Source organism: Zophobas morio, unplaced genomic scaffold (assembly GCF_036711695.1).
Source record: "Zophobas morio isolate AGI-343-1 ecotype UQ-CSIRO unplaced genomic scaffold, CSIRO_AGI_Zmor_V1 ptg000026l, whole genome shotgun sequence".
NCBI lineage: Eukaryota > Metazoa > Arthropoda > Insecta > Coleoptera > Tenebrionidae > Zophobas > Zophobas morio.
This window is the reverse complement of record NW_026972131.1, coordinates 12,851,909-12,875,636: the sequence shown is the minus strand read 5'-3', so window position 1 is coordinate 12,875,636 and position 23,728 is coordinate 12,851,909. Positions and strand designations below refer to the sequence as shown.

The 23,728-nt window shown below is 36.7% G+C and overlaps 2 protein-coding genes and 2 non-coding genes across 7 annotated transcripts; 2 read left to right on the top strand and 2 right to left on the bottom strand.

Annotated features, from left to right (window-relative positions):
• Nucleotides 1-650: 650 nt before the first annotated feature.
• On the bottom strand, nt 651-19,346 carry LOC135136028 (transmembrane GTPase Marf). 4 transcript variants are annotated; one of them, XM_064065152.1, is made up of 10 exons: nt 19,232-19,346; nt 19,044-19,173; nt 18,917-18,969; nt 18,516-18,782; nt 18,248-18,468; nt 17,901-18,200; nt 17,740-17,847; nt 16,969-17,255; nt 1,732-2,256; nt 651-1,683 (listed from the first exon to the last, which is right to left on the bottom strand). In XM_064065152.1, exons 4-10 carry the CDS (start codon nt 18,724-18,726, stop codon nt 1,038-1,040), a joined length of 2,298 nt encoding a protein of 765 aa, XP_063921222.1. In that variant the 5' UTR covers nt 18,727-18,782; nt 18,917-18,969; nt 19,044-19,173; nt 19,232-19,346; the 3' UTR covers nt 651-1,037. The 4 variants fall into 4 exon arrangements, with proteins under 4 accessions (XP_063921222.1, XP_063921221.1, XP_063921223.1 ...); XM_064065151.1 differs by lacking the exon at nt 18,917-18,969; XM_064065153.1 differs by lacking the exons at nt 18,917-18,969; nt 19,044-19,173 and having other exon boundaries at nt 19,202-19,346.
• Nucleotides 19,347-19,395: 49 nt separating this feature from the next.
• LOC135136029 (inositol-pentakisphosphate 2-kinase) lies at nt 19,396-21,528 on the top strand. Its single transcript, XM_064065154.1, has 7 exons — nt 19,396-19,638; nt 19,770-20,142; nt 20,195-20,391; nt 20,444-20,502; nt 20,558-20,725; nt 20,786-21,229; nt 21,278-21,528. The coding sequence occupies exons 2-7, from the start codon at nt 19,803-19,805 to the stop codon at nt 21,450-21,452; spliced, it is 1,383 nt and encodes a 460-aa protein (XP_063921224.1). The 5' UTR covers nt 19,396-19,638; nt 19,770-19,802; the 3' UTR covers nt 21,453-21,528.
• A 118-nt stretch (nt 21,529-21,646) lies between these two features.
• Nucleotides 21,647-21,719, top strand: Trnaf-gaa (transfer RNA phenylalanine (anticodon GAA)). The gene has a single exon. It is a non-coding gene; the product is annotated as a tRNA-Phe (tRNA).
• A 127-nt stretch (nt 21,720-21,846) lies between these two features.
• On the bottom strand, nt 21,847-21,919 carry Trnaf-gaa (transfer RNA phenylalanine (anticodon GAA)). The gene has a single exon. It is a non-coding gene; the product is annotated as a tRNA-Phe (tRNA).
• Nucleotides 21,920-23,728: the final 1,809 nt, after the last annotated feature.

Genomic DNA, 23,728 nt, shown 5'->3' with positions numbered 1-23,728 from the left:
ATAATTGCAAAATCCATATTTCTGTGTAAACCATGATTTAAGTTTCTTGTTGTGAAAAGATGGCTATGTATATTAAGAAAAAAAAAGGCAAAATATAAGCCCCGCCCACCCGCCCTATCTCAGTTCTGGTGATTGTTTTATTCGTCGTAAGCCGAGGGGTGGAGTTTAATTGTAAAATCGATATTTCTCTACAAATTTACCATTTTAAACATGTTTTAAGTTTCTTGTTGTGAGCAGAAGTCTAGACATATTAAAACAAATAGGCAAAATGTAATAAGCCTTCGTTGAAGTTGGCGGCACTGCACACCACTGCACTTTGATTGGTTGAAAATACGTCAACGGCAACGTTTCCACAATTTCAGAGTTAAACTGCAAAATGTTGTAATTTTGATTTTTTTTCTCCAAAAATCTGGATGTCAAGGATAAAAATTCAGCAGCGGTTCATAAACCACATGTGCAGGGGAATCTTATTTTATAAAATTTAAATAACAGTTATTTACTATTGTAAATTTTGGAGATGTATAACTGTCAACTCTGTCAGTTTTGACCACAGAAAGTGAGGTTCAGTGACAGACAGGTCTACCAATTTCGAGAAAAATTCATTGATACCAACTGAAACAGTTGATCACGCTGTACAATAAAACCACCCATAAAAACAACAACGTTTATTAATAGAGTTATGTACACTAACAAAAATTTGACTACAGTTATTTGTTTAAGAAGGCGAAGTCCTATAGCAATACGATCTTCCACATAAACAAAACGGTAACAAATAAACCAGAGATCTCACATTTTAATCTCATATTTTATTCATACAAATTTTTGATATAATGTGTATAATTTAAATAAACATTAATAACGTTATTTCCGGTCATGGGGTTCCGTTCAACTCGACATCGAGCTCGAACCAAACCCCTCAAACCACCAACTCGTAATTAAAATCAAACAATTGCTCGAATATTATAAATAAATCTATCACAATATCAAAGTCACTAAACATCGTTAAAAAAAATTGCAACTTTTTCCACTTACCACACCTAGTGGTGGATTTTAAGATACGCGTCCTCGAACAACTCCAGCTCGTGTGCTAGATAGTTCGCCTTGTTTCTGAGGACCTTGGCCCGACTCGCTGCGTTCTCCAGCGTGGCCACGTCCTTCTCCAGCTCCTTGAATTGTTTATCCATATCGCCGGTGGCTTCGTCCACCACGTGACACAACCTCGCAAAGGTGCCGCTCAACTCTTGCTGCACCTGGTGGCTGCAGTTAGCCGACGTCAAATCCACGATCATCTTCAGCTTCCTGGTGGCGTGGTTAACGTACTGCTTCTTGAAGCTCTTCTCCTTGGCTTTGTTAGTCCACGTGAGGCGCTCGTACAAGTAGAGACACCCGTAGACGGCGCCGGTCACGGCGATGATGCGCCAACCCACCGTCTTGAAGAGGAACCCAGAGACGAGGAGACAACCCATGGTGCCTTGGGACGTCACACCCATGATGGCCAGGCGCGAAATCAGCGACCAGTCTTCCAGAGCGGGACCCGCGTACAGCACGCGCCCGTCGTACTGGTCGGTGGGCGTGGAAGGTATGACGGAGTTCTGGGGACTTTCGCGCTTGTTTTTGAGGGCAAGGAAGTTGGCGCCGCTGCCGGCGAAGCGCTGGATCAACGTGGTGATCCCCCACGAAAACCTACAATATCATTACATAGTCACCAATTAATGACAATGATAATAATACCTAAACTCCAGGTCTTCATGGAAGTCTGCACACAAATTGTCGCAGTTCAACCTATACAAAATCTCGAAGGGTTGCCTCCTGGGTAAGATAATGTTCGAATTCGCTAGGTGGTTTTCCGGGAGCAGATTTTCCATTCGTTCGGTCATTTCTCTTTGGCTGGCTTCCATGTTCATGGCTAAGGCGGTTGAAAGTCTGGCTTTCAGATTGGAACCCAGGCCCGTTTCGACGTGTAAGTGCAGTTCTTTCTTGTATACGTTTAGCACTAGGGGTTCTGGGTGGAACGGAAGGTTGAATTCGTCGACTAAGGTACTCAGGCGGCGGATTTCTTCGTTGAGAGCTTTTGATACTCGTTGTTCGACGTCTTCGACCATATTGTGGATCTTCTGCTTCATTTCTTGGGTTATTATGATTAGCTGCTCCTCCGTGTAGTTGATTTTGTCGTTGACGTCTTTCTTCTGTTTCAGTTTTTCGTCTTTGAGCTTCTGGGCGCCGTTGTAGATGTCGTCCAGAATCTCTCGAAGTTCGCTGAAATTTTTCAATTATATAACATTGTAGGTTATGAGATTTATTTTTAAAATAAATTCATAGCCTACTAGTAGAGTTTTTTCAATCATATGGTGGAAAAATTTCCCGCTAAACTACGATATTCTTGGGCGAAGATTACTTCGACAGAACTTCCCTCGCCCATAAAGTTTAGCTTGTCAAATCCAGCTCTTTCGAAAAATTAAAAGATTTGATAACAGAGGTGCGACTGAAGACCGAACTGAAAATCATTTATGGTACTCGTAATTTAACACAATTAGCGATAACACGTGAGAGTGAAACAGAAACTAAACTAAGAGATGTTTTCTACGAATTGCAATAACCGGATCACAGTGCCGACGGTCCAGACTTTTTTATTGCTCCGACTTCCGCTTATTGAATAAAACATTACATTTTATTTTGATTTTCGATGTTCTAATTCACGTTTGGTTAATTATAATAACTTGTCTGGATCTAGGGTAGGCTCAGCATACCCTAGCCTCCCCCTTACTACGGCCTTCTCTAGGGGTTATGGAATATCGAGAAAATATGAAATTACCAAATTGCCCGACCGACTCTTTAAGAGTAATCACTGGAATGAAGACTGCAAACAAAAGTTAAACTTAGCCCCACCCACCCACCCGTTTTCTCTTTTTTTTTGTCTTCTGAAATAAAAAATAAATCTTGTAGCAAATAGTAGAACAAAAAAAAACTATTGGCGCTTTTTTTTCTTTTTTTTTAGCAGCCCACGTTCAGTTAGTTCTCATTACCACTGTACAAAACAGCATATAATTAGTCCCGCCCACCCACCCCGCCTTCATTTCAGTGATTCATTTGATCTACCCATGACAGGTGGATCTTATACTCAAGAGAAATAAAATCGTTAGACTGAGAAAAATACAGGTGGGTGGGGCTAGTACCTGCTAAGATAAGAGTGATTTTGGCAGATGACATATCTTCTAAGAAAAGAGAGGGCGGGTGGGCGGGGCTAGTACTTGATAAGACAAGAGTGATTTTGGCAAATGAGGTACCCTCTAAGAAAAGAGAGGGTGGGTGGGCGGGGCTAGTATTTGTTAAAATAAGACTGATTTTGGTAAATAACTGAATAATATTAAGAGTAATCACTGGAATGAAGAGGGGGTGGATGGACGGAGCTACTGCTTGCTTATGAAAGACTCTATAAACAAAAGATAAACTTAGCCCCACCCACCCACCCGTTTTCTCTTTTTATTTTCTTCTGAAATAAAAAATAAATCTTGTAGTAAATAGTATAACAAAAAAAAAAAAAAAAACGATAAACGCGTTTTTTCCTTTTTTTAGCAGCCAACGTTTTATTAATTCCCATTGCCACTCTACAAAAAGCATATAATTAAGCCCGCCCACCCACCCCGCCTTCATTTCAGTGATTCATTTGATCTAGCCATAATGCCAGGTAAATCTCATACTCAACAGAAATAAAATCGTTAGAATGAAAAAACGCAGGTGGGCGGAGCTAGTACTTGCTAAGATAAGAGTGATTTTGGCAAATGAGATACTCCGTAAGATAAGAGAGGGTGGGTGGGCGGGGTTAGTACTTGCTAAGATATGAGTGATTTTGGCAAATGAGATACCCTCTAAGAAAAGAGAGGGTGGGTGGGCGGGGCTAGTATTTGTTAAGATAAGACTGATTTTGGTAAATAACTGACCAATATAAAGAGTAATCACTGAAATGAAGAGGGGGTGGATGGACGGAGCTATTGCTTGCTTATGAAAAACTCTATGAACAAAAGTTAAACTTAGCCCCACCCACCCACCCGTTTTCTATTTTTTTGTCTTTTGAAATTAAAAATAAATCTTGTAGCAAATAATATAACAAAAAAAAAATACGATTAAAACTTATTTTTCTTTTTTTAGCAGCCTACGTTCTATTAGTTCCCATTACCTCTACAAAAGAGCATATAATTAACCACGCCCACCTACCCCGCCTTCATTTCAGTGATTCACTTGATCTAGCCATAATGACAGGTTGATCTCACAGTCAACAGAAATAAAATCGTTGAGAAAAACAGGTGGGCGGAGCTAGTACTAGCTAAGATAATACTGACTGTGGCAAATTACATAAATTCCAAGAAAAGAGAGGGCGGGTGGGTGGGGCTAGTACCTGCTAAGATAAGAGTGATTTTGGCAAATGAAATCCTCTCTAAGAAGTAAGAGAGCGGGTGGGCGGGGCTAGTACTTGCCAAGAAAACACTGATTTTGGCAAATGACATATCCTGCAAGGAACGAGAGAGCGGGTGGGCGGGGCTAGTACTTGCTAAGAGAAAAGTGATTTTGGTAAATGAGATACCCTCTAAAAAAGAGAGGGAAGATGGGCGGGGCTAATTTGACTGGTTTTCGTAAATGACTGTGAACAATATTAAAAGATAAACTTAGCCCCACCCACCCACCCGTTTTTTAATTATTTTTTTTCTTCTGAAATAAAAAATAAATCTTGTAGCAAATAGTATAATAAAACAAAATACGAGAATCAGAGATTCATTTGATCCAGCCATGACAGGTGGATCTCATACTCAACAGAAATAAAATCGTTAGAATAAGAAAAACACAGGTGGGCGGAGCTAATACTGGCTAAGATAAGAGTGATTTTGGCACATGAGATACTCTCTAAGGTAAGAGAGGATGGGCGGGCGGGGCTAGTACTTGATAAGATAAGAGTGATTTTGGAAAATAAGGTACTTTCCAAGAAAAGAGAGGGTGGGTGGGCGGGGCTAGTATTTGTTAAGATAAGACTGATTTTGGTAAATGACTGAACAATATTAAGAGTAATCACTAGAATGAGGAGGGGGTGGATGGACGGAACTATTGCTTGCTTATGAAAAACTCTGTAAACAAAAGACAAACTTAGCCTCACCCACCCACCTGTTTTCTTCTTTTTTTCTTCTGAAATAGAAAATAAATCTTGTACCAAATAGTATAACAAAAAACCCTATTGGCGTTTTTCTTTTCTTTTTTTTTTTGGCACCCCATGTTCTATTAGTTCCCATTGCCATTCTACAAAAACAAATAATTAGCCCCGCCCACCCACCCCGCCTTCATTTCAGAGATTCATTTGATCTAGCCATAATGACAGGTGGATCTCATACTCAACAGAAATAAAATCGTTAGAATGAGAAAAACACAGGTGGGCGAAGTTAGTACTTGCTAAGATAAGAGTGATTTTGGCAGATGACATATCTTCTAAGAAAAGAGAGGGCGGGTGGGTGGGGCTAGTACTGGCTAAGGTAAGAGTGATTTTGGCAAATGAGGTATTCTCTAAGAAAGGAGATGGTGGGTGGGCGGGGCTAGTATTTGTTAAGATAAGACTGATATTGGTAAATGACTGAACAATATTAAGAGTAATCACTGGAATGATGAGGGGGTGGATGGACGGAGATATTGCTTGCTTATGAAAAACTCTGTAAACAAAAGTTAAACTTAGCCCCACCCACCCACCCGTACTCTCATTTGTTTTCCTTTTGAAATTAAAAATAAATCTTGTAGCAAATAGTATAACAAATAAAAAATACGATTAGCGCTTTTTTTTTTCTTTTTTTTTAGCAGCCTACGATCTATTAGTTCCCATTGCCACTCTACAAAAAGAATATAATTAGCCCCGCCCACCCATACCGCCCTCATTTCGGCGATTCATTTGATATAGCCATAATGACACGTGGATCGCATACTCAACAGAAATAAAATCGTTAGAATGACAAAAACACGCAGGTGGGCGGGGCTAGTACCTGCTAAGATAAGAGTGATTTTGGCAGATGACATATTTTCTAAGAAAAGAGGGCGGGTGGGAGGGGCTAGTACTTGATAAGATAAGAGTGATTTTGGCAAATGACATATCCTGCAAGGAACGAGAGGGTGAGTGGGCGGGGCTAGTATTTGCTACGATAAGACTGAAAAGTATAAAGAGTAGCCACTTGAATCGAGAGGGGGTGGGTGGGCGGGGCTAGTGTCTGCTAATAGGGCTACAGATAATATAATTAAACCCGCCCACCCACCCCGTCTCCATTTCAGTCATTTATTTTATCTGATCTGAATTAAAGGTGGATCTTATAGTGAACAGAAATACGACCGTTAGAATGAGAACACCGCGGCTAGGCGGAGCTAATACCTGCTAAGATAAGAGTGATTTTGGCAAATGAGAAACCTTCCAAGATAAGAGAGGGCGGGTGGGCGGGGCTAGTACTTGCTAAGGTAAAAGTGATTTTGGCAAATGAGATACCCTCTAAAAAAGAGAGGGAAGGTAGGCGGGGCTAATTTGTTAAGATAAGACTGGTTTTCGTAAATGACTGTGAACAATATTAAAAGATAAACTCAGCCCCACCCACCTACCCGTTTTTTTATTATTTTCTTTTGAAATAAAAAATAAATCTTGTAGCAAATAGTATATAATCTTGACTAGATAAGAGTGATTTTGGAAAATGAGGTACCCTCTAAGAAAAGAGAGGTTGGGTGGGCGGGGCTAGTATTTGTTAAGATAAGACTGATTTTGGTAAATGACTGAACAATATTAAGAATAATCACTGGAATGAAGAGGGGGTAATGAAAAATTCTGTAAACAAAAGTTAAATTTAGCCCCACCCACCCACCCGTTTTCTCTTTTTTTTTCTTCTGAAATAAAAAATAAATCTTGTGGCAAATAATATAACAAAAAAAAAATACTATTAGCACTTTTTTCCATTTTTTTAGCAGCTTACGTTCTATTAGTTCCCATTGCCACTCTACAAAAAGCAAATAATTAGCCCCGCCCACCGACCCCGCCTTCATTTCAGAGATTCATTTGATCTAGCCATAATGACAGGTGGATCTCATACTCAACAGAAATAAAATCGTTAGAATGAGAAAAACACAGGTGGGTAGAGCTAGTACTGGCTAAGATAAGAGTGATTTTGGCAAATGAGATACTCTCTAAGGTAAGAGAGGGTGGGTGGGCGTGGCTAGTACTTGATAAGATAAGAGTGATTTTGGCAGATGAGGTACCCTCCAAGAAAAGAGAGGGTGGGTGGGCGGGGCTAGTATTTGTTAAGATAAGCCTGATTTTGGTAAATGACTGAACAATATTAAGAGTAATCACTAGAATGAGGAGGGGGTGGATGGACGGAACTATTGCTTGCTTATGAAAAACTCTGTAAACAAAAGACAAACTTAGCCTCACCCACCCACCCGTTTTCAATTTTTTTGTCTTCTCAAATTAAAAATAAATCAAATGGTATAAAAAAATAGTACCGCTTTTTTCTCTTTTTTTTTAGCGGCCTACGTTCTATTAGTTCCCATTGCCACTGTACAAGAGCATATAATTAGCCCCTCCCACCCACCCCCCCTTCATTTCAGTGATTCATTTGATCTAGCCATAATGACAGGTGGATCAAGAGAAATAAAATCGTTAGATTGAGAAAAACACAGGTGGGCGGGGCTAGTACTTGCTAAGATAAGAGGGAGTTTGGCAAATGAGATACTCTCTAAGATAAGAGAGGGCGGGTGGGGGGGGGGAGGCTAGAACTTGCTAAGACAAGAGTGATTTTGGCAAATGAGGTATTTTCTAGGAAAGGAGAGGGTGGGTGGGCGGGGCTAGTATTTGTTAAGATAAGACTGATTTTATTAATGACTGAACAATATTAAGATTAATCACTAAAAATTAATGATTAAACTTAGCCCCACCCACCCACCCGTTTTCTCTTTTTTTCTTCTTCTGAAGTAAAAAGTAAATCTTGTAGCAAATTGTATAATAAAAAAAATACGATTAGCACTTTTTTTAATTTTTTTAGCAGCCTACGTTCTATTAGTTCCCATTGCCAGTCTACAAAAGAGCATATAATTAACCCTCCCCCCTTTTTGATTTTCAAGTTTGCAGTTTTAGAATTTTTTATTTCTCCAATTTTCCATTTTTAATTTTATTATTTTACAATCCGTTTTTTCCTCAATTCCCCAATTTTTCAGTTCTTTTATTATTTTAATTTTTTAATTTTGAAAGTTTCCACTTTAGAATATTCGATTTTTTAGCCTCGACTGTTAATTCTTCAGTTTTTCGAGTTTTCGATTCTTTGTTTTTTAATTTATCGATTCTTTAGATTTTCGGTTTTTCATATTTGATTTTTTAACTTTCCAGTTTTCGATTTTTCGGTTTCTGATTTTTTTTTTTTTCGATTTGTTAATTTCTTGCCTATCAGTATTTAGATTCAGTTACTTGATTTTTCAATTTTACGATTTTACAATTTTTTCATTCCTCTTTATTTTGATTTTTAATTTTCGATTTTCGAATTTCTCAATTTTTAAATTTTTCCATTTTTCAGTTTTTCGACTTTTCATTTTAGAATTTTAATTTCTTAATTTATCGGTTTGTCGTTTTTCGAATTCCTTGATTTTTCCATTTTTATTTTTTATTTTCAATTTTTCATTTTAGAATATTTTTTTGACACTTTTTTCAATTTTTTCGTTTCCAATTTTACAGTTTAATAATAATCCATTGTATCAAGTTTTTTAATTCCTGGATATTCGCATTTTTAATTTTTTAATTTTCCGTGTTTCAGTTATTAATTTTTCAATTTACAATACTTGATTTCACAATTTCTCAATTATTCCAATTTTACAGTTTTAATTTTTTTTTGATTTCTCAACATTTCAATTTTTAATTTCTCAGTTTTTAAATTTTAGATTTTTTTATTTCTCAATTTTTCAATTTTTGCTTTTATGGATTTTTGGATTTTTCAGTTTTCGGTTTTCCTGTTTTGATTTTTCGAATTTTCGTTTTTAGAATTTTTCAATTTTCATTTTTTCGATTTTTCCATTTCCAATTTTACGATTTAATAATTATCTGTTGTTTCAATTTTTCCAGTTGCATCAATCAAAATTCGCATTTTTAGTACCTCAATTTTTAATTTTCAATTTTTCGTTATTCATTTTTTGTTCGACTTTTTAATTTATCGGTTTGTCATTTCTGGAAATCTTTGATTTTTCCACTTTCATATTTGATTTTCAATTTTTCCGTTTTAGAATTTTTTATTTGCCATTTTTTTCAAATCTCCAGTTTTACGGTTTAATAATAATCCGCGTCAAAATTTTCAATTTCTCAATATTGGCATTTTTAATACTTCGATTTTTAATTTTCCATTTTTCCATGTTTCAATTATTAATTTTTCATTTCCAAAATACTTGATTTCGCAATTTCTTGATTACTCATTTTCCAATTTTACGATTTTACGATTTTTTGATTTCTCAATTTTACAATTTTTCTATTTTTCAATTTCTTGATTTTTCAATTTGGTAATTCAAAATCTGGTTTTAGAATTTTTCATTTTTCATTTATTCAATTTTTCCATCTCCAATTTTACGATTTCACAGTTTCTTGATTTATCATTTATTTTTTAATTTCTTGACTATTAATTTTTCATTTTTACCCCGCCTTCATTTCAGTGATTCATTTAATCTAGCCATAATGACAGGTGGATCTCACACTCAACAGAAATAAAATGGTTAGAATGAGAAAAACGCAGGTGGGCGGGGCTAGTACCTTCTAAGGTAAGAGTGATCTTGGCAGATGACATATCTTCTAAGGAAAGAGAGGGCGGGTGGGCGGGGCTAGTACCTTCTAAGGTAAGAGTGATCTTGGCAGATGACATATCTTCTAAGGAAAGAGAGGGTGGGTGGGCGGGGCTAGTATTTATTAAGATAAGCCTGATTTTGGTAAATGACTGAACAATATTAAGAGTAATCACTAGAATGTGGAGGGAGTGGATGGATGGAACTATTGCTTGCTTATGAAAAACTCTGTAAACAAAAGACAAACTTAGCCCCACCCACCCACCCGTTTTCTATTTTTTTGTCTTCTGAAATTAAAAATAAATCAAATGGTATAAAAAAATAGTACCGCTTTTTTCTTTTTTTTTTAGTGGCCTACGTTCTATTAGTTCCCATTGCCACTCTATAAGAGCATATAATTAGCCCCGCCCACCCACCCCGCCTTCATTTCAGTGATTCATTTGATCTAGCCATAGTGACAGGTGGATCTCATACGCAACAGAAATAAAATCGTTAGAACGAGAAAAACGCAGGTGGGCGGAGCTAGTACTTGCCAAGATATGAGTGAGTTTGGCAGATGACATATCTTTTAAGAAAAGAGAGGGCGGGTGGGCGGGGCTAGTACTTGCCATTGATTAAATACATATAGATAGACCCATGCTATTGTTTGGAGCGAACAGGCCAACGGCCGGCGAACAAGAGATGGCGCACCAACAGTCGGCCGTCAAACGCCGGCGAAAAGCTTGGACACCAATCGCGCGAGTAGATAACCCAAATCGCAGCAACAATACATTTAATAAAGCTACCACTCGACAGAGGGCTACGAAAACAATGTGTAAAAATCTCATAGTAACCATTTATATAATTTGCAACGTTGCCAGATGAGCCTAGCACAACTTTGCCGTTATTTCTAGTCGATTAGATTTTATTTCGTTTAAAAGTTTCTGGTGAATAAATGGAATTATTATAATGAATAAACAATACAAACAAATTATTACTTGTTATTTTAAATACTTGTTAGTGTTGATGAAAACATAAATGGTAATTAAAGTTATTCTAAATACGGTCCGGTCCGGTAGCTCAAATTTTACAGTACGAGTAATATGTTTCAGGACGAGTAGGTAGCCGAGTCTTTAATTTCGAAACGAGTACTGCGAAAAGAGTTACCGGACGTATGTTGTTATGTATTTTATTTCATACTGTCAACATACTTTTTTATTCGATAATATTATTATTATTTTGAGTCACTTTTTCTGACATCGTTAGCAACCGCTCTTTGGTAAATGTTTTAATTTGTTTATTCGTGCAAATCAGCATCATATGTTTAAACACATAGTACTTATAACACTTTACAGGACTTATTGTTTTGTATAATCCGACTCGATGGACGAATGTTTTGTGCAATCCGTCTCGAAGGACCAATGTTTGTGCAACTCGGCTCGTCCTACCAGTATTTTTTGTAATCTGGTTGATACGACAATGTGATACCGAATTGTACTTTGATATTGCTCCAAGGACCTTTGTTTTCTTGCGTGCGAGATAATAGACAGCGTTCGGTTTCGATGTTTAATACAAGACGGTTACAGAAGTACTAAATTTACATTTGTATTTACAATAACAGGTAAAGCAAAAGAGACCCAAAAGGGTCAGTGGCCGCTTCCGGAAATGGAACACTTGTCCTTTTTGGCTCAATTTTATCGGACTTGTCCGTTTTTTTGATTTTACCGGAATCGTTCGATCCAGTAAAACGTCAAACTTGACATAGTATAAAGTAAAATAAATAAATTTTATTCAATTTTGACATGTAAACAAACGTTTATTTTGCCGTCAGTAGGCCACTAAAGCTTTGGTTTATCCGGTAGCACCATAAAATTTTTAAACCGCTAGGGAAATAAAATTTTTATTTTGCTGTTTTAAAACCATGGTTACCATTTCTGTAATTTCTCCAATGCCTTGCTGCTCTTTCCATCTAAGGAACTTTTGATACACTTTCTGATTTGCTCTTTTTTGGGAGCAAGTTTTGCCGCTGGAATCTTGCATGATTTTGCAATTTTTCGATAATTTTAGTTTGCTTAAAATAAACAAACACCGTCGCCAGAGTCACATACTACACACACACACCTGATATTGTAACCTAAATTCTACGCATATAAAACTTTTATTTGGTCGCTGTCAATTCTGACGTTTCTCGAATGTGAACTTTGAATCACCAATTTTTTCACAATTTGGGACTTGGGGTTGTCAAAATTGAATAAAAGTTTGTATTACACTCGCGGTTAAAATGAATGTGTAACTCGTGGTCTTAAGGCGCTCGCGGCATACGCCGCTCTCGCCTTAAACTGGCCGCTCATTAAACATTCACTTTAACCGCTTGTATAATAAATAACTATTATGATGTAAATACAATTGAGTATATCGATAATTCGCTACTGAAAATTTATTGAAATATAATTTGTGTTAAAAAAAGATTTTTGTGGTTTTATGGTTTATTAACATAATTTACTTATTTGAAATTAAATATTTTTAATACATAGCACAAGTTCTTGATATTCTTTATTTTTATTCCAAGTAATAATTGTGTTTCCTTTAGTTTTAATCAAGAAAATTTTTCGGTTATTATCTAACATACTTTTGTACATTAAGAAACTCCATTCCACGTCACAGGACGTTACAGGACAATATTTAAATAAATAAAGAAGTCGTTTTATGTGTTTTAAAATTCACTCTGATTTCCGGACTTTAGACTTTTTGGTGTTTCACTTCGGCACAAGAACTAGTCGTATCTCAAAGAAAACAAACAGTGGAATATACCGTATTGTACCTATATTTCATAGTAAAAATGTCTAAATTTTTTTATGAAGAGACAGACTGTTCTAGGAAACTTTACTAAATCTTTTCATTTACGAGCTATTGAAAGTCCGCCGGTCTCACTGATACTTCTTACTTGGCTCCTACGAATGAAGCGAAAAATGCACAGATTGAAAATATAGTAAATGGGGTAGTATGTATGCGTGATATGTCGTTAGACATTAGGTATTTTGCAAATAAAATTTATTTCATTGAAAACAGAAACAATAAAAAACATATCTGTACAAGTTTGGAATCGATATGGCCAGTTGTTTAGAATATGCAAATATGCTTTTGTTCGTATTTACAATTATTACGAAACAGGTTATCAAATAATCTATTTTCACATGGCGAGACTTTCAAGCGGCCGAAGAATTAAAAACCATAAATTTTCATTGAAGAAACAAACTCTTCCAAGAAAATTACCAAATCTTTTAGTTTACGCACTATTGGACGAGCACTCCTTAAAACGGTCAGTATACCTAATCGCATTATTCCATTGATACCTACCTACCGAAAACGTTGCCAGATGGGCCTAACACAAATTTGCGGATATTTCTCGTCAACCAGATATTATTTCATTTAGAAGTTTCTGGTAAATAAATGGGATTATTGTAATGAACATATAAAACAAATAAATTGTGATTATTATTTGTTGTTTTAACCCATTAGACGCTTATAGGCTTATAAGCATACTTTTCTTGAAAAATCGGTAATAAATTCAGTGAAACATCTTTGTGCCTTAATTCCTATTGGTAAACTGGGATTTTGAATAGAGGTCGCAGGAAAATTTTGTATGGTTTTATGGTTTATTTACATAATTTTCTTATTTACAATGAATGTTTTTGATATATAATACAAGTTCTTGATATTATTTATTTTAATTACATTTAATAAACCATAAAACCACAAAAATCTTTTTTTAACACAAATTATATTTCAATAAATTTTCAGTAGCGAATTATTATCGATACACTTAATTGTATTTACATCATAAAATTTATTTATTTTACTTCATACTATGTCAAGTTTGACGTTTTACTGGATCGAACTATTCCGGTAAAATAAAAAAAACGGACAAGTCCGATAAAATTGAGCCAAAAACACGGAGGTAGAAGAGACACTCTTCTACCTCCGTGGCCAAAAAGGACAAGTCTTCCATTTCCGGAAGCGGCCACTGACCCTTTTGGGTCTCTTTTGCTTTACCTGTTATTGTAAATACAAATGTAAATTTAGTACTTCTGTAACCGTCTTGTATTAAACATCGAAACCGAACGCTGTCTATTATCTCGCACGCAAGAAAACAAAGGTCCTTGGAGCAATATCAAAGTACAATTCGGTATCACATTGTCGTATCAACCAGATTACAAAAAATACTGGTAGGACGAGCCGAGTTGCACAAACATTGGTCCTTCGAGACGGATTGCACAAAACATTCGTCCATCGAGTCGGATTATACAAAACAATAAGTCCTGTAAAGTGTTATAAGTACTATGTGTTTAAACATATGATGCTGATTTGCACGAATAAACAAATTAAAACATTTACCAAAGAGCGGTTGCTAACGATGTCAGAAAAAGTGACTCGATTTGGATTTTTTCTCAAAATAATAATAATATTATCCAATAAAAAAGTATGTTGACAGTATGAAATAAAATACATAACAACATACGTCCGGTAACTCTTTTCGCAGTACTCGTTTCGAAATTAAAGACTCGGCTACCTACTCGTCATGAAACATATTACTCGTACTGTAAAATTTGAGCTACCGGACCGGACCGTATTTAGAATAACTTTAATTACCATTTATGTTTTCATCAACACTAACAAATATTTAAAATAACAAGTAATAATTTGTTTGTATTGTTTATTCATTATAATAATTCCATTTATTCACCAGAAACTTTTAAACGAAATAAAATCTAATCGACTAGAAATAACGGCAAAGTTGTGCTAGGCTCATCTGGCAACGTTGCAAATTATATAAATGGTTACTATGAGATTTTTACACATTGTTTTCGTCGCCCTCTGTCGAGTGGTAGCTTTATTAAATGTATTGTTGCTGCGATTTGGGTTATCTACGCGCGCGATTGGTGTCCAAGCTTTTCGCCGGCGTTTGACGGCCGACTGTTGGTGCGCCATCTCTTGTTCGCCGGCCGTTGGCCTGTTCGCTCCAAACAATAGCATGGGTCTATCTATATGTATTTAATCAATGTACTTGCTAAGATAAGAGTGATTTTGGAAAATGAGGTACTTTCCAAGAAAAGAGAGGGTGATTTTGGTAACGACTGAACAATATTAAGATTAATCACTAAAATGAAGAGGGGGTGGATGGACAGAGCTACGGCTTGCTTATGAAAAACTGTAAACAAAAGTTAAACTTAGCCCCACCCACCCACCCGTTTTCTCTTTTTTTTTCTTCTGAAATAAAAAATAAATCTTGTAGCAAATAGTATAATAAAAAAAATACGATTAGCACTTTTTTCATTTTTTTAGCAACCTACGTTTTATTAGTTCCCATTGCCAGTCTACAAAAGAGCATATAATTAACCCCGCCCACTCACCCCGCCCTCATTTTAGTGATTCATTTAATCTAGCCATAGTGACAGGTGGATCTCATACTCAACAGAAATAAAATCGTTAGAATGAGAAAAACGCAGATGGGCGGGGCTAGTACCTGCTAAGGTAAGAGTGATCTTGGCAGATGACATATCTTCTAAGAAAAGAGAGGGTGGGTGGGCGGGGCTACTTCTTGGCAAGATAAGAGTGATCTTGGCAAATGAGGTACCCTCTAAGAAAAGATAGGGTGGGTGGGCGGGGCTAGTATTCGTTAAGATAAGACTGATTTTGGTAAATAACTGAACAATGTTAAGAGTAATCACTGGAATGAAGAGGGGGTGGATGGACGGAGCTATTGCTTGCTTATGAAAAACTCTGTAAACAAAAGTTAAACTTAGCCCCACCCACCCACCCGTCTTCTCTTTTTTTGTCTTTTGAAATTAAAAATAAATCTTGTAGCAATTCGTATAACAAAAAAAAATACGATTCACGTTTTTTTTCTTTTTTTAACAGCCTACGTTCTATTAGTTCCTATTGCCACTCGACAAAAAGCATATAATTAGCCCCGCCCACCCACCCCGCCTTCATTTCAGTGATTTATTTGATCTAGCGATAATGACAGGTGAATCTCATACTCAACAGAAATAAAATTGTTAGAATGAGAAAAACACAGGTGGCTGGGGGAAGATAAGAATGGTTTTGGCAAATGAGATAGTTTCTAAGGTAAGAGAGGGTGGGTGGGCGGGGCTAGTATTCGTTAAGATAAGACTGATTTTGGTAAATAACTGAACAATGTTAAGAGTAATCACTGAAATGAAGAGGGTGTGGATTAAAAACTCTGTAAACAAAAGTTAAACTTAGCCCCACCCACCCACCCGTTTTCTTTTTTTTTGTTTTCTGAAATAAAAAATAAATCTTGTAGCAAATAGTAAAACAAAAACAAAAAAATACGATTAGCGCTTTTTTTTAGCAGCCTACGTTCTATTAGTTCCCATTGCCACTCTACAAAGGAACATATAATTAACCCTACCCACCCACCCCGCCTTCATTTCAGTGATTCATTGGATCTAGCCATAATGAGGAACTCATACTCAACAGAAATAAAATCGTTACAATGAGAAAAACACAGGTGGACGGAGCTAGTACTTATTAAGATAAGACAGACTGTGGCAAATGACATACATTCCAAGAAAAGAAAGGGCGGGTGGGCGGGGCTAGTATTTGTTAAGATAAGACTGATTTTGGTAAATGGCATACCCTGTAAGAAAATAAAGGGTGGGTGGGCGGGGCTAAAACTTGCTATGATAAGACTGAACAATATTAAGAGTAATCACTGAAATGAACAGGGGGTGCGTGGGCGAGGCAACAGCTTGAAAATATAAATGCAATGATAAATTACAATTTTGAGCTGACGTCATCAATTTTTTGGAGGGGATAAGTAAATATATTTTTTATAAAAATTTATCGTGACTATCATAACCTTAAAACATCTACAAGATTTGCAGAATCAAAATTAAATTGCAAAATGTTGTTTTATAATTTTGACTTTTTTTCCCAAAAATCTGGACGTTTTGGATAAAAACTCAATACGGAATCATAAACTACATCTGTAGGACTATGTTATTTCATACAATTTAAAACCCATTTACTATGTACAATTTTGAAGTGACGTCATCACCTTAGTGGAAGGGATGATCAGACAAATTTTGGTTAGCGTTTTATCATATTCATGATAAAAGGGGTTAAAATGTTATCTAGCCGTCTTACTTCGCTATGAATTTGCCTCGTTGCGAGTGCTGCTCGAATTTCGTTTTGACCGCCGACTTCGATATACATTCTTCGAATTTTCGTTCAAAGTCCTGAAATTCGAAGTATCTATTTTGGAAACCCTCTGTCAGAGGCGTCGAAGCCGTGTGCCCTTGCTCCGCTAGTCTAGCTTGGAGGACTTCCTTAGCAGAAATGAAGAAAATCCGTTCTTCGGCTTCTTTAGGCGTGCAGACTTTCAACTCCTTTACTAGGAAGTCGACGGCTCGTTCTTGGTGCTGCCTCCGAACCTAAATTGAGACCGGTTTTGTCAAAAAAGTACCACTTTACTAGGTGTCCCGGATGTTTGTTTATTAGTCCAATAACGTGTTTAAATTTTGAATATAACGAGTTTCCCGCGCTACGAACACTGGATTTTGATTGGTCGAGTTTGTAACGTACTGTAACGTAAAAAACAAAATCCGAAACACCTGGTACATGTTAACGAGAAGAGAGACAACTAATATTGACTCACCTCTTCCTGCTCATTGCAAAGCTTAATAGTAAAAAGACTCAATTAAAAAATACACACTTACACAAAAATCGACAACAGAATAAACAACCGGAAAAGCATCAAACTCATTCAAAAACAGTGATCGAGTGTTGAAAAATCGACGCTTGTTGTTTACGACTATAATATCGCAAACAACACGTCATTTGATAACCAAATACTAAGCAATGCAATGCAAACAAAACCCGAGGTGTTAATCAAACCCATTAACACTAAAGACTCACTTGATCTAGAAATTCGGGTTCGGTGGCTGACGCGTCCCAGCGATTGTTCAAAATAAAAATATTGGGCTTGGAAAGACGCGTGGAAACTTTATGGAAAAAATTTTTCTCCTGGAAGACAGACAACCAATGACAATGAAATCACGAAATTTTATACAAATTACCGTAACCATAAGAGTTGACTCGGCATTAGCTACTAAAACAAAAACGTCGGCATCCAGGCAATGTTTGTCGATCCACTCGTCCAAGTTCGGGGTGACGTCCACTCCGGGTGAATCCACGAACACGACGTCGTCTCGTAACAACAAGCAGCGGTTTCGGGGCCAATAAACACGCACCATTTGAGACTCGCTTAATTTTTCTTTGCACAGCGCATGCGCTAGCTGACCTACGGATTCCACGGCGCAATGTTCGGTGGACCCCTCTAGAACCAAATAGGGTTCGTCGGAGGGCGACCCTTCCACCTACCAACAACAATTAGTTTTAAATTATTTTACAATTATACTCATACTTGGAGAAAACAATTTGTTGTGTGTCCAATCCCACTGGGAAGGATTTTATCCCGAAGCATCGCATTTATAACTGAGCTTTTCCCGTTGGAAGTGCGCCCGAAAAACGCCACCTTCATATGGTCTCTACTAAGAACATCCCGAATCCCGTGAACCTTCCCCACGAATTCGGCCGACTTCTTCACGTTTTCCTTCTCAACTATGTCTTGGAGCTTCTCGATCTCTGGAAACTAATTATTATGGGGGGAACGCGGTTCGAGTACACTTTACCGTGCATGTATTCGACGGCATCTTTGACATAATCCTCGATTTCGCCAAAGATGTCGTTGATTTTTTTCTTCGCTTTGACGAAGATCTGCAACGGAGAGTTATCAGGTGGTTGGCGGGACGTCCGGGGGTCGACCATGCTCGACGGGATGGACTTGTTGTGGGGCCCATCGCCCGACATCAAGGATATTGTGCGGTTTATATAAGCAGCCATCAAATAAGGTGCTACAGGTGGCAATCAGTGAACATCTACCATGCGGCTAGCAGCAACTGAAAAAAAATTAAAATTATATAAATCAATATTAGCCACAAATGACGTTTTATTTGTGCCTAATTATAGTGTGGTGGCGGATGACTCCGCTATAAAAAAGCCACATGCGACACAAGGGTGAACACTCAATAACCTGTTCGTTTTTAGGCATCGTTGACTCGGGGTTGGGGGCTCTAACCTCAAAATCTAACCCCAAAAAAAAAAAACACCGTGTAGATATAAATCGACACGAATCGCCACACTTTGACTAAAATACATACCCGGAGTGCATTTATTCGTTGTAAAGTCTATTTATATCCGAAAAATGTATAAATTTGTATAAATATATCAACAGACGAGTCCAAGGTTTTTCGGTAAATACAACTGTCAAAGCAGTCAGTTGTTTCGTATCTAAAGAAAATATTAACGAGATTCATACCAATTACGTCTGGAGCACGTCGCAACTTACATTTTTTTATTATCGATTACGTAATAATTATTTTTGTGAAGAAGTTAAAGCACGAGTTTTCTTCTACCATTTGACATTTCCACACACACTTTTTTTTTGTTGGGTTGCTACCTCCGGCTTGTCAATAGTGTCATACGACATACGGTATCACAGGACGCGATCTCTTTTTTTGAAACGTTATGAAAATTATGCGGATGCAAATTAAACGAAACCACTCACACTGGAAACAATTATGTCCATAATAAAGCGTTTTTTAAGGTGGATTAAAAAAGTGGATAGTTTTGTCGGGCGACTATGACGTGCGCGCGTCCGCTCATTACCCCCCAATTTGGGTTAGAAAGGGAAAGTTTTTAAATCCTTTTAAAAACAATAAAAGGATTTAAAAACATGGTCAGGTATTATGTAAGGTAAGTGGCATTGTTCTTCATTTATTTATGACAGACGCGTTCAAACAGTTTTATGTTTTCCCGGAAAATGATGCACGCCACATAAATAAATAAACTGATAAAACATGATTCATTTAATCAGGCTTTTTCAGTTTTGTGGTACTTGAAGCATTGTGATATCCATCATGTTCGCTTCGAACGAGTTCAAGATTCCGTCGAATTGGGTGTACCGGGGTGAAGGCAACTGCAACGTCGTGATTTCGTTGCCATCTGAAAGGAAGATACTACGGATTAGGAAAATTAAGAAGACGACGTCGCTTTTCGGGTGGATACTTAACTGGATTACGGACATCCTGTACTGGTATTGCGGGAGTGGACTGGATGATGAATTAAGAGATCTCACTTTTTATAAAAAAATTATTAGAGCGCTGATTGGAAGCAACTTTGTGTGTGACGCTGAGCAGGTGTTTTTGTCAAGGAAGCAGGTGAAGATTTTAGAGGAGGAACTGGCACATCAGAGACCTAGTAAATGTTGGTGGTTGTTAAATTGTGGGGGGTTCAAGCTAATTTTTTTTAGATTATCGAAAGACTAAAAGTCTGCAGTACGGACGGGCCGCTTTATTTGATGACTACGCCTTCTTACCTGACGAGTTTTATCCTTTTTTATTGTCAAACAATACATATTCTGTGGAAATTAAACCAAAGCAAGGTTGGGTACCTTTTAGTGAAAGACACTTCCCTAAGTGCGCTTTTTGTATGAACCAGTATGTAAAGGTGACTTTTGTTGCTTTCACAGTACCCCAGAGTTACTTTTGTTGATTTTTAGCACAACAAGGGACAAATACAGTCGTTGTCTTCGTACTGCCCCAGTGATCTTTTCTCAGGGTAAATTTTACCCACTGGTAGTTATTACGTGTCTTATTAACGTGAAGGTTTGTAGAGAGCCGACTAAAATGATCCGCGCTGTTCAAGCTCTCGTGACCAACCCACAAAACAACTTAAAAATATTTAAAAATGGCCAACTTCAGTACTCTGAGGACTGTGAAGTTGGTTTATTTGCGAGTTTTTTGACTGATATTTTTCGAAATAACGTTGAAACGTTTGAAAAGTGAGACGCAGTTGTCAATTTTATTTGTTATTAACAATTATATTAATTGTTTTGTTGTAGTTTGTTGCTAGAATTTTGCCATTTCGTCAGAACTTGTCTCCTGACAAATTTTGAAAGCATTGAGAGAACGAATAGGTGCAACATGAAGTTGTTTTGTGAGTGGAACAACATAATCCAAGAGAGTTCAGCTCAAACTAAGCTTCCAAAGGGTTGCGTCTTGGAACGAATTTTGTCTGTACAAATGTTAGATGTTGAAGGTAATCAGTATTATTATAAACTACTAGGAAATAAAAAACTAGGAGAGTATGACTATGTGAGAGAACTGTTAAAGGAAGTATCCAAAAGGCCAGGGACTTGTTTAAAGTGTATTATAATGATGTTGGGGAATGTGGATGAAAGACAAATGAAAGAAAATAACTTGGTACTTGTTCCTTATTTAATGTCTGCTATTGCAAAAGATTGCTCTCTCATGATAACTTTTAAAAGAATTATGGAAACCACAAGGTATTAGTACGTGGTGTAACAATCCGTCCAATGATAGTTTTTTTCTAGTGACAACTTTGGTATGAAAAATATTGTTAGCACGAAATATGGAGATTTTATTGTTAATGTTGGGGTTTTTGATTTATACCCGAAACCGGTGTCTACCATTTTGAAGCATAAAAAGAAGATTAAGAGAATGCTGGACGCAACAGCCAAATGTGAACAGAAAACCGTTGTTACTTAAATTTTACAGTTGATCTATGTCGGTTTTACTCATTTTAACTGTTTTGTGTAACAGAGTAATATATTTTTGATACCGATTTTATCTCGTTTGATTGTTTCCTTCCAAGATTTTATCTCGTTTAAATTGAGGTGTGATTTTTTGTGAGAGAGAAAAGACGTTTGTCCTTTTCTATTTAAGCGCTTGCGGAAGCATGAGCCGAAATAGCTCAGTTGGGAGAGCGTTAGACTGAAGATCTAAAGGTCCCCGGTTCAATCCCGGGTTTCGGCATTACTTTTTTTTTTTGTATTGTATAATTAAAATATCGATTTTTTTTCATATTGCGTCATAAAAAAAAGTAAATGTTTTATGCATATAAGTCATTGTAAAAGTAAAATTGTTTTTAAAAAAAAAAGTCTGCCGAAACCCGGGATTGAACCGGGGACCTTTAGATCTTCAGTCTAACGCTCTCCCAACTGAGCTATTTCGGCTGATAACTCGTATCATTCTAATAACCAAGCAGACAGGTGTCGTAGTTTCTAAAAACAATAGACGCCCGTTTCCGTCTGTTTGTCTGTCTGTCTGTATACCGTCTGTCAGGATTTTTATTGAATACATAACCTTCGAAACTACCGAAAAATTAAATTTTGTATGTGTATATGTCTTTAGTTTTCTTTGTATAACACGATTACTTTAGAACATATTTCACGCGGTAATTTCTCGTAGAAAAATCAGGATTTTGCAATTAAGCCCCGCCCCTCGGCTTACGACGTATAAAAAAAGTCATCAGAATTGAGACAGGGCGGGTGGGCGGGGCTTATATTTTGCCTTTATTTTTCTTAATGTACATGGCCATTTTTTCACAACAAGAAACTTAAAACATGGTTGAAATAGTACAGTTTTGCAAGGAAATTTTAATATGGATTTTGCAATTATATTTTGTGAAAAGATGGCTGCCTATATTAAGAAAAATAAAGGCAAAATATAAGCCCCGCCCACCCGCCCTATCTCAATTCTGATGATTTTTTTTTATTCACAGTGAACTAAGGGGGCGGAGATTAACTGCAAAATACTTATTTCTTTACAAGAAATTAAAATATGCTTTTGAGTATCGTGTTGTTCAAAAAATACTATGGGTATTAAGAAAAAAAGTCAAAATATGTACCCCGCCCACCCACCCCATCTCAATTGTAACGATTTTTTTATTCTTAGAAACTTAAAACGCGTTTATAATGGTAAATTTTTGTAGAGAAATAAGGATTTTGCAGTTAAGCTCCGCCCTCTTTGTCCACGACTAATAAAAATAATCACCACAATTGAAGTAGGGCGGGTGGGTGGGGCATATATTTTGCTTCTATTTTTCTTAATACACATAGCCATCTTTGCACAACAAGAAACTTAAAACATGGTTAAAATGGTTTTGCAAGGAAATATGCATTTCCCAATTATATTTTGTGAAAAGATGGCTGCCTATATTAAGAAAAATAAAGGCAAAATATAAGCCCCGCCCACCCTCCCTATCTCAATTCTGATCATTTTTTTTATTCACAGTGAACTAAGTGGGCGGAGATTAACTGCAAAATACTTATTTCTTTACCAGAAATTAAAAATATGCTTTTGAGTATCGTGTTGTTCAAAAAATACTTACAATTTTTGTAGGGAAATATGGATTTTGGAATTTGGCTCCGCCTCCAGGTTTGTCAACGAATGAAAATTTGATTAGTAGATTAGTACATATTTAGATCAGAGCAGGTTTGGGTGGGGCTTAATCTTTGGTTTTAATTTTTTCTTAATATACATGGTATTCTTTGAGCACGATACTCAAAAGAATGTTTTTAATTTCTCGTAGAGAAATAAGGATTTTGCAGTTAAGCTCCGCCCTCTTTGCCCATAACGAATAAAAAAATCACCACAATTGAGACAGGGCGGGTGGGCGGGGTATATATTTTGCCTCTATTTTTCTTAATATACATAGCTATCTTTGCTCAACAAGAAACTTAAAACATGGTTAAAATGGTTTTGCAAGGAAATATGGATTTTGCAATTATGGGGCGGAGCCTAATTGCAAAATCAATATTTCCTTATACAAATTTTCCATTTTAAACATATTTTAAGTTTCATGTTGTGAAAAGAAGTCTACACATATTAAAACAAACGGCAAAATATAAGCCCGCCCACCCACCCTATCTCTATTGTAATGATTTTTTTTTATTCTTAGAAACAAAACACGTTCAAAATGGTAAGTTTTTGTAGGGAAATATGAATTTTGCAGTTGAGCTCCGCCCTCTTTGTCCACAACG

Coding starts and splice junctions, on each gene's coding strand:
- LOC135136029 (XM_064065154.1), top strand. CDS start 19,803: ATGTTCGCTTCGAACGAGTTCAAGATTCCGTCGAATTGGGTGTACCGG. Junction 20,143..20,194: donor ACTGGCACATCAGAGACCTA/GTAAATGTTGGT, acceptor AATTTTTTTTAG/ATTATCGAAAGACTAAAAGT. Junction 20,392..20,443: donor GTATGAACCAGTATGTAAAG/GTGACTTTTGTT, acceptor GTTGATTTTTAG/CACAACAAGGGACAAATACA.
- LOC135136028 (XM_064065153.1), bottom strand. CDS start 18,726: ATGGCTGCTTATATAAACCGCACAATATCCTTGATGTCGGGCGATGGG. Junction 18,201..18,247: donor CAACAAATTGTTTTCTCCAA/GTATGAGTATAA, acceptor TGTTGTTGGTAG/GTGGAAGGGTCGCCCTCCGA. Junction 2,257..16,968: donor CGAGGCAAATTCATAGCGAA/GTAAGACGGCTA, acceptor GAAAAATTTCAG/CGAACTTCGAGAGATTCTGG.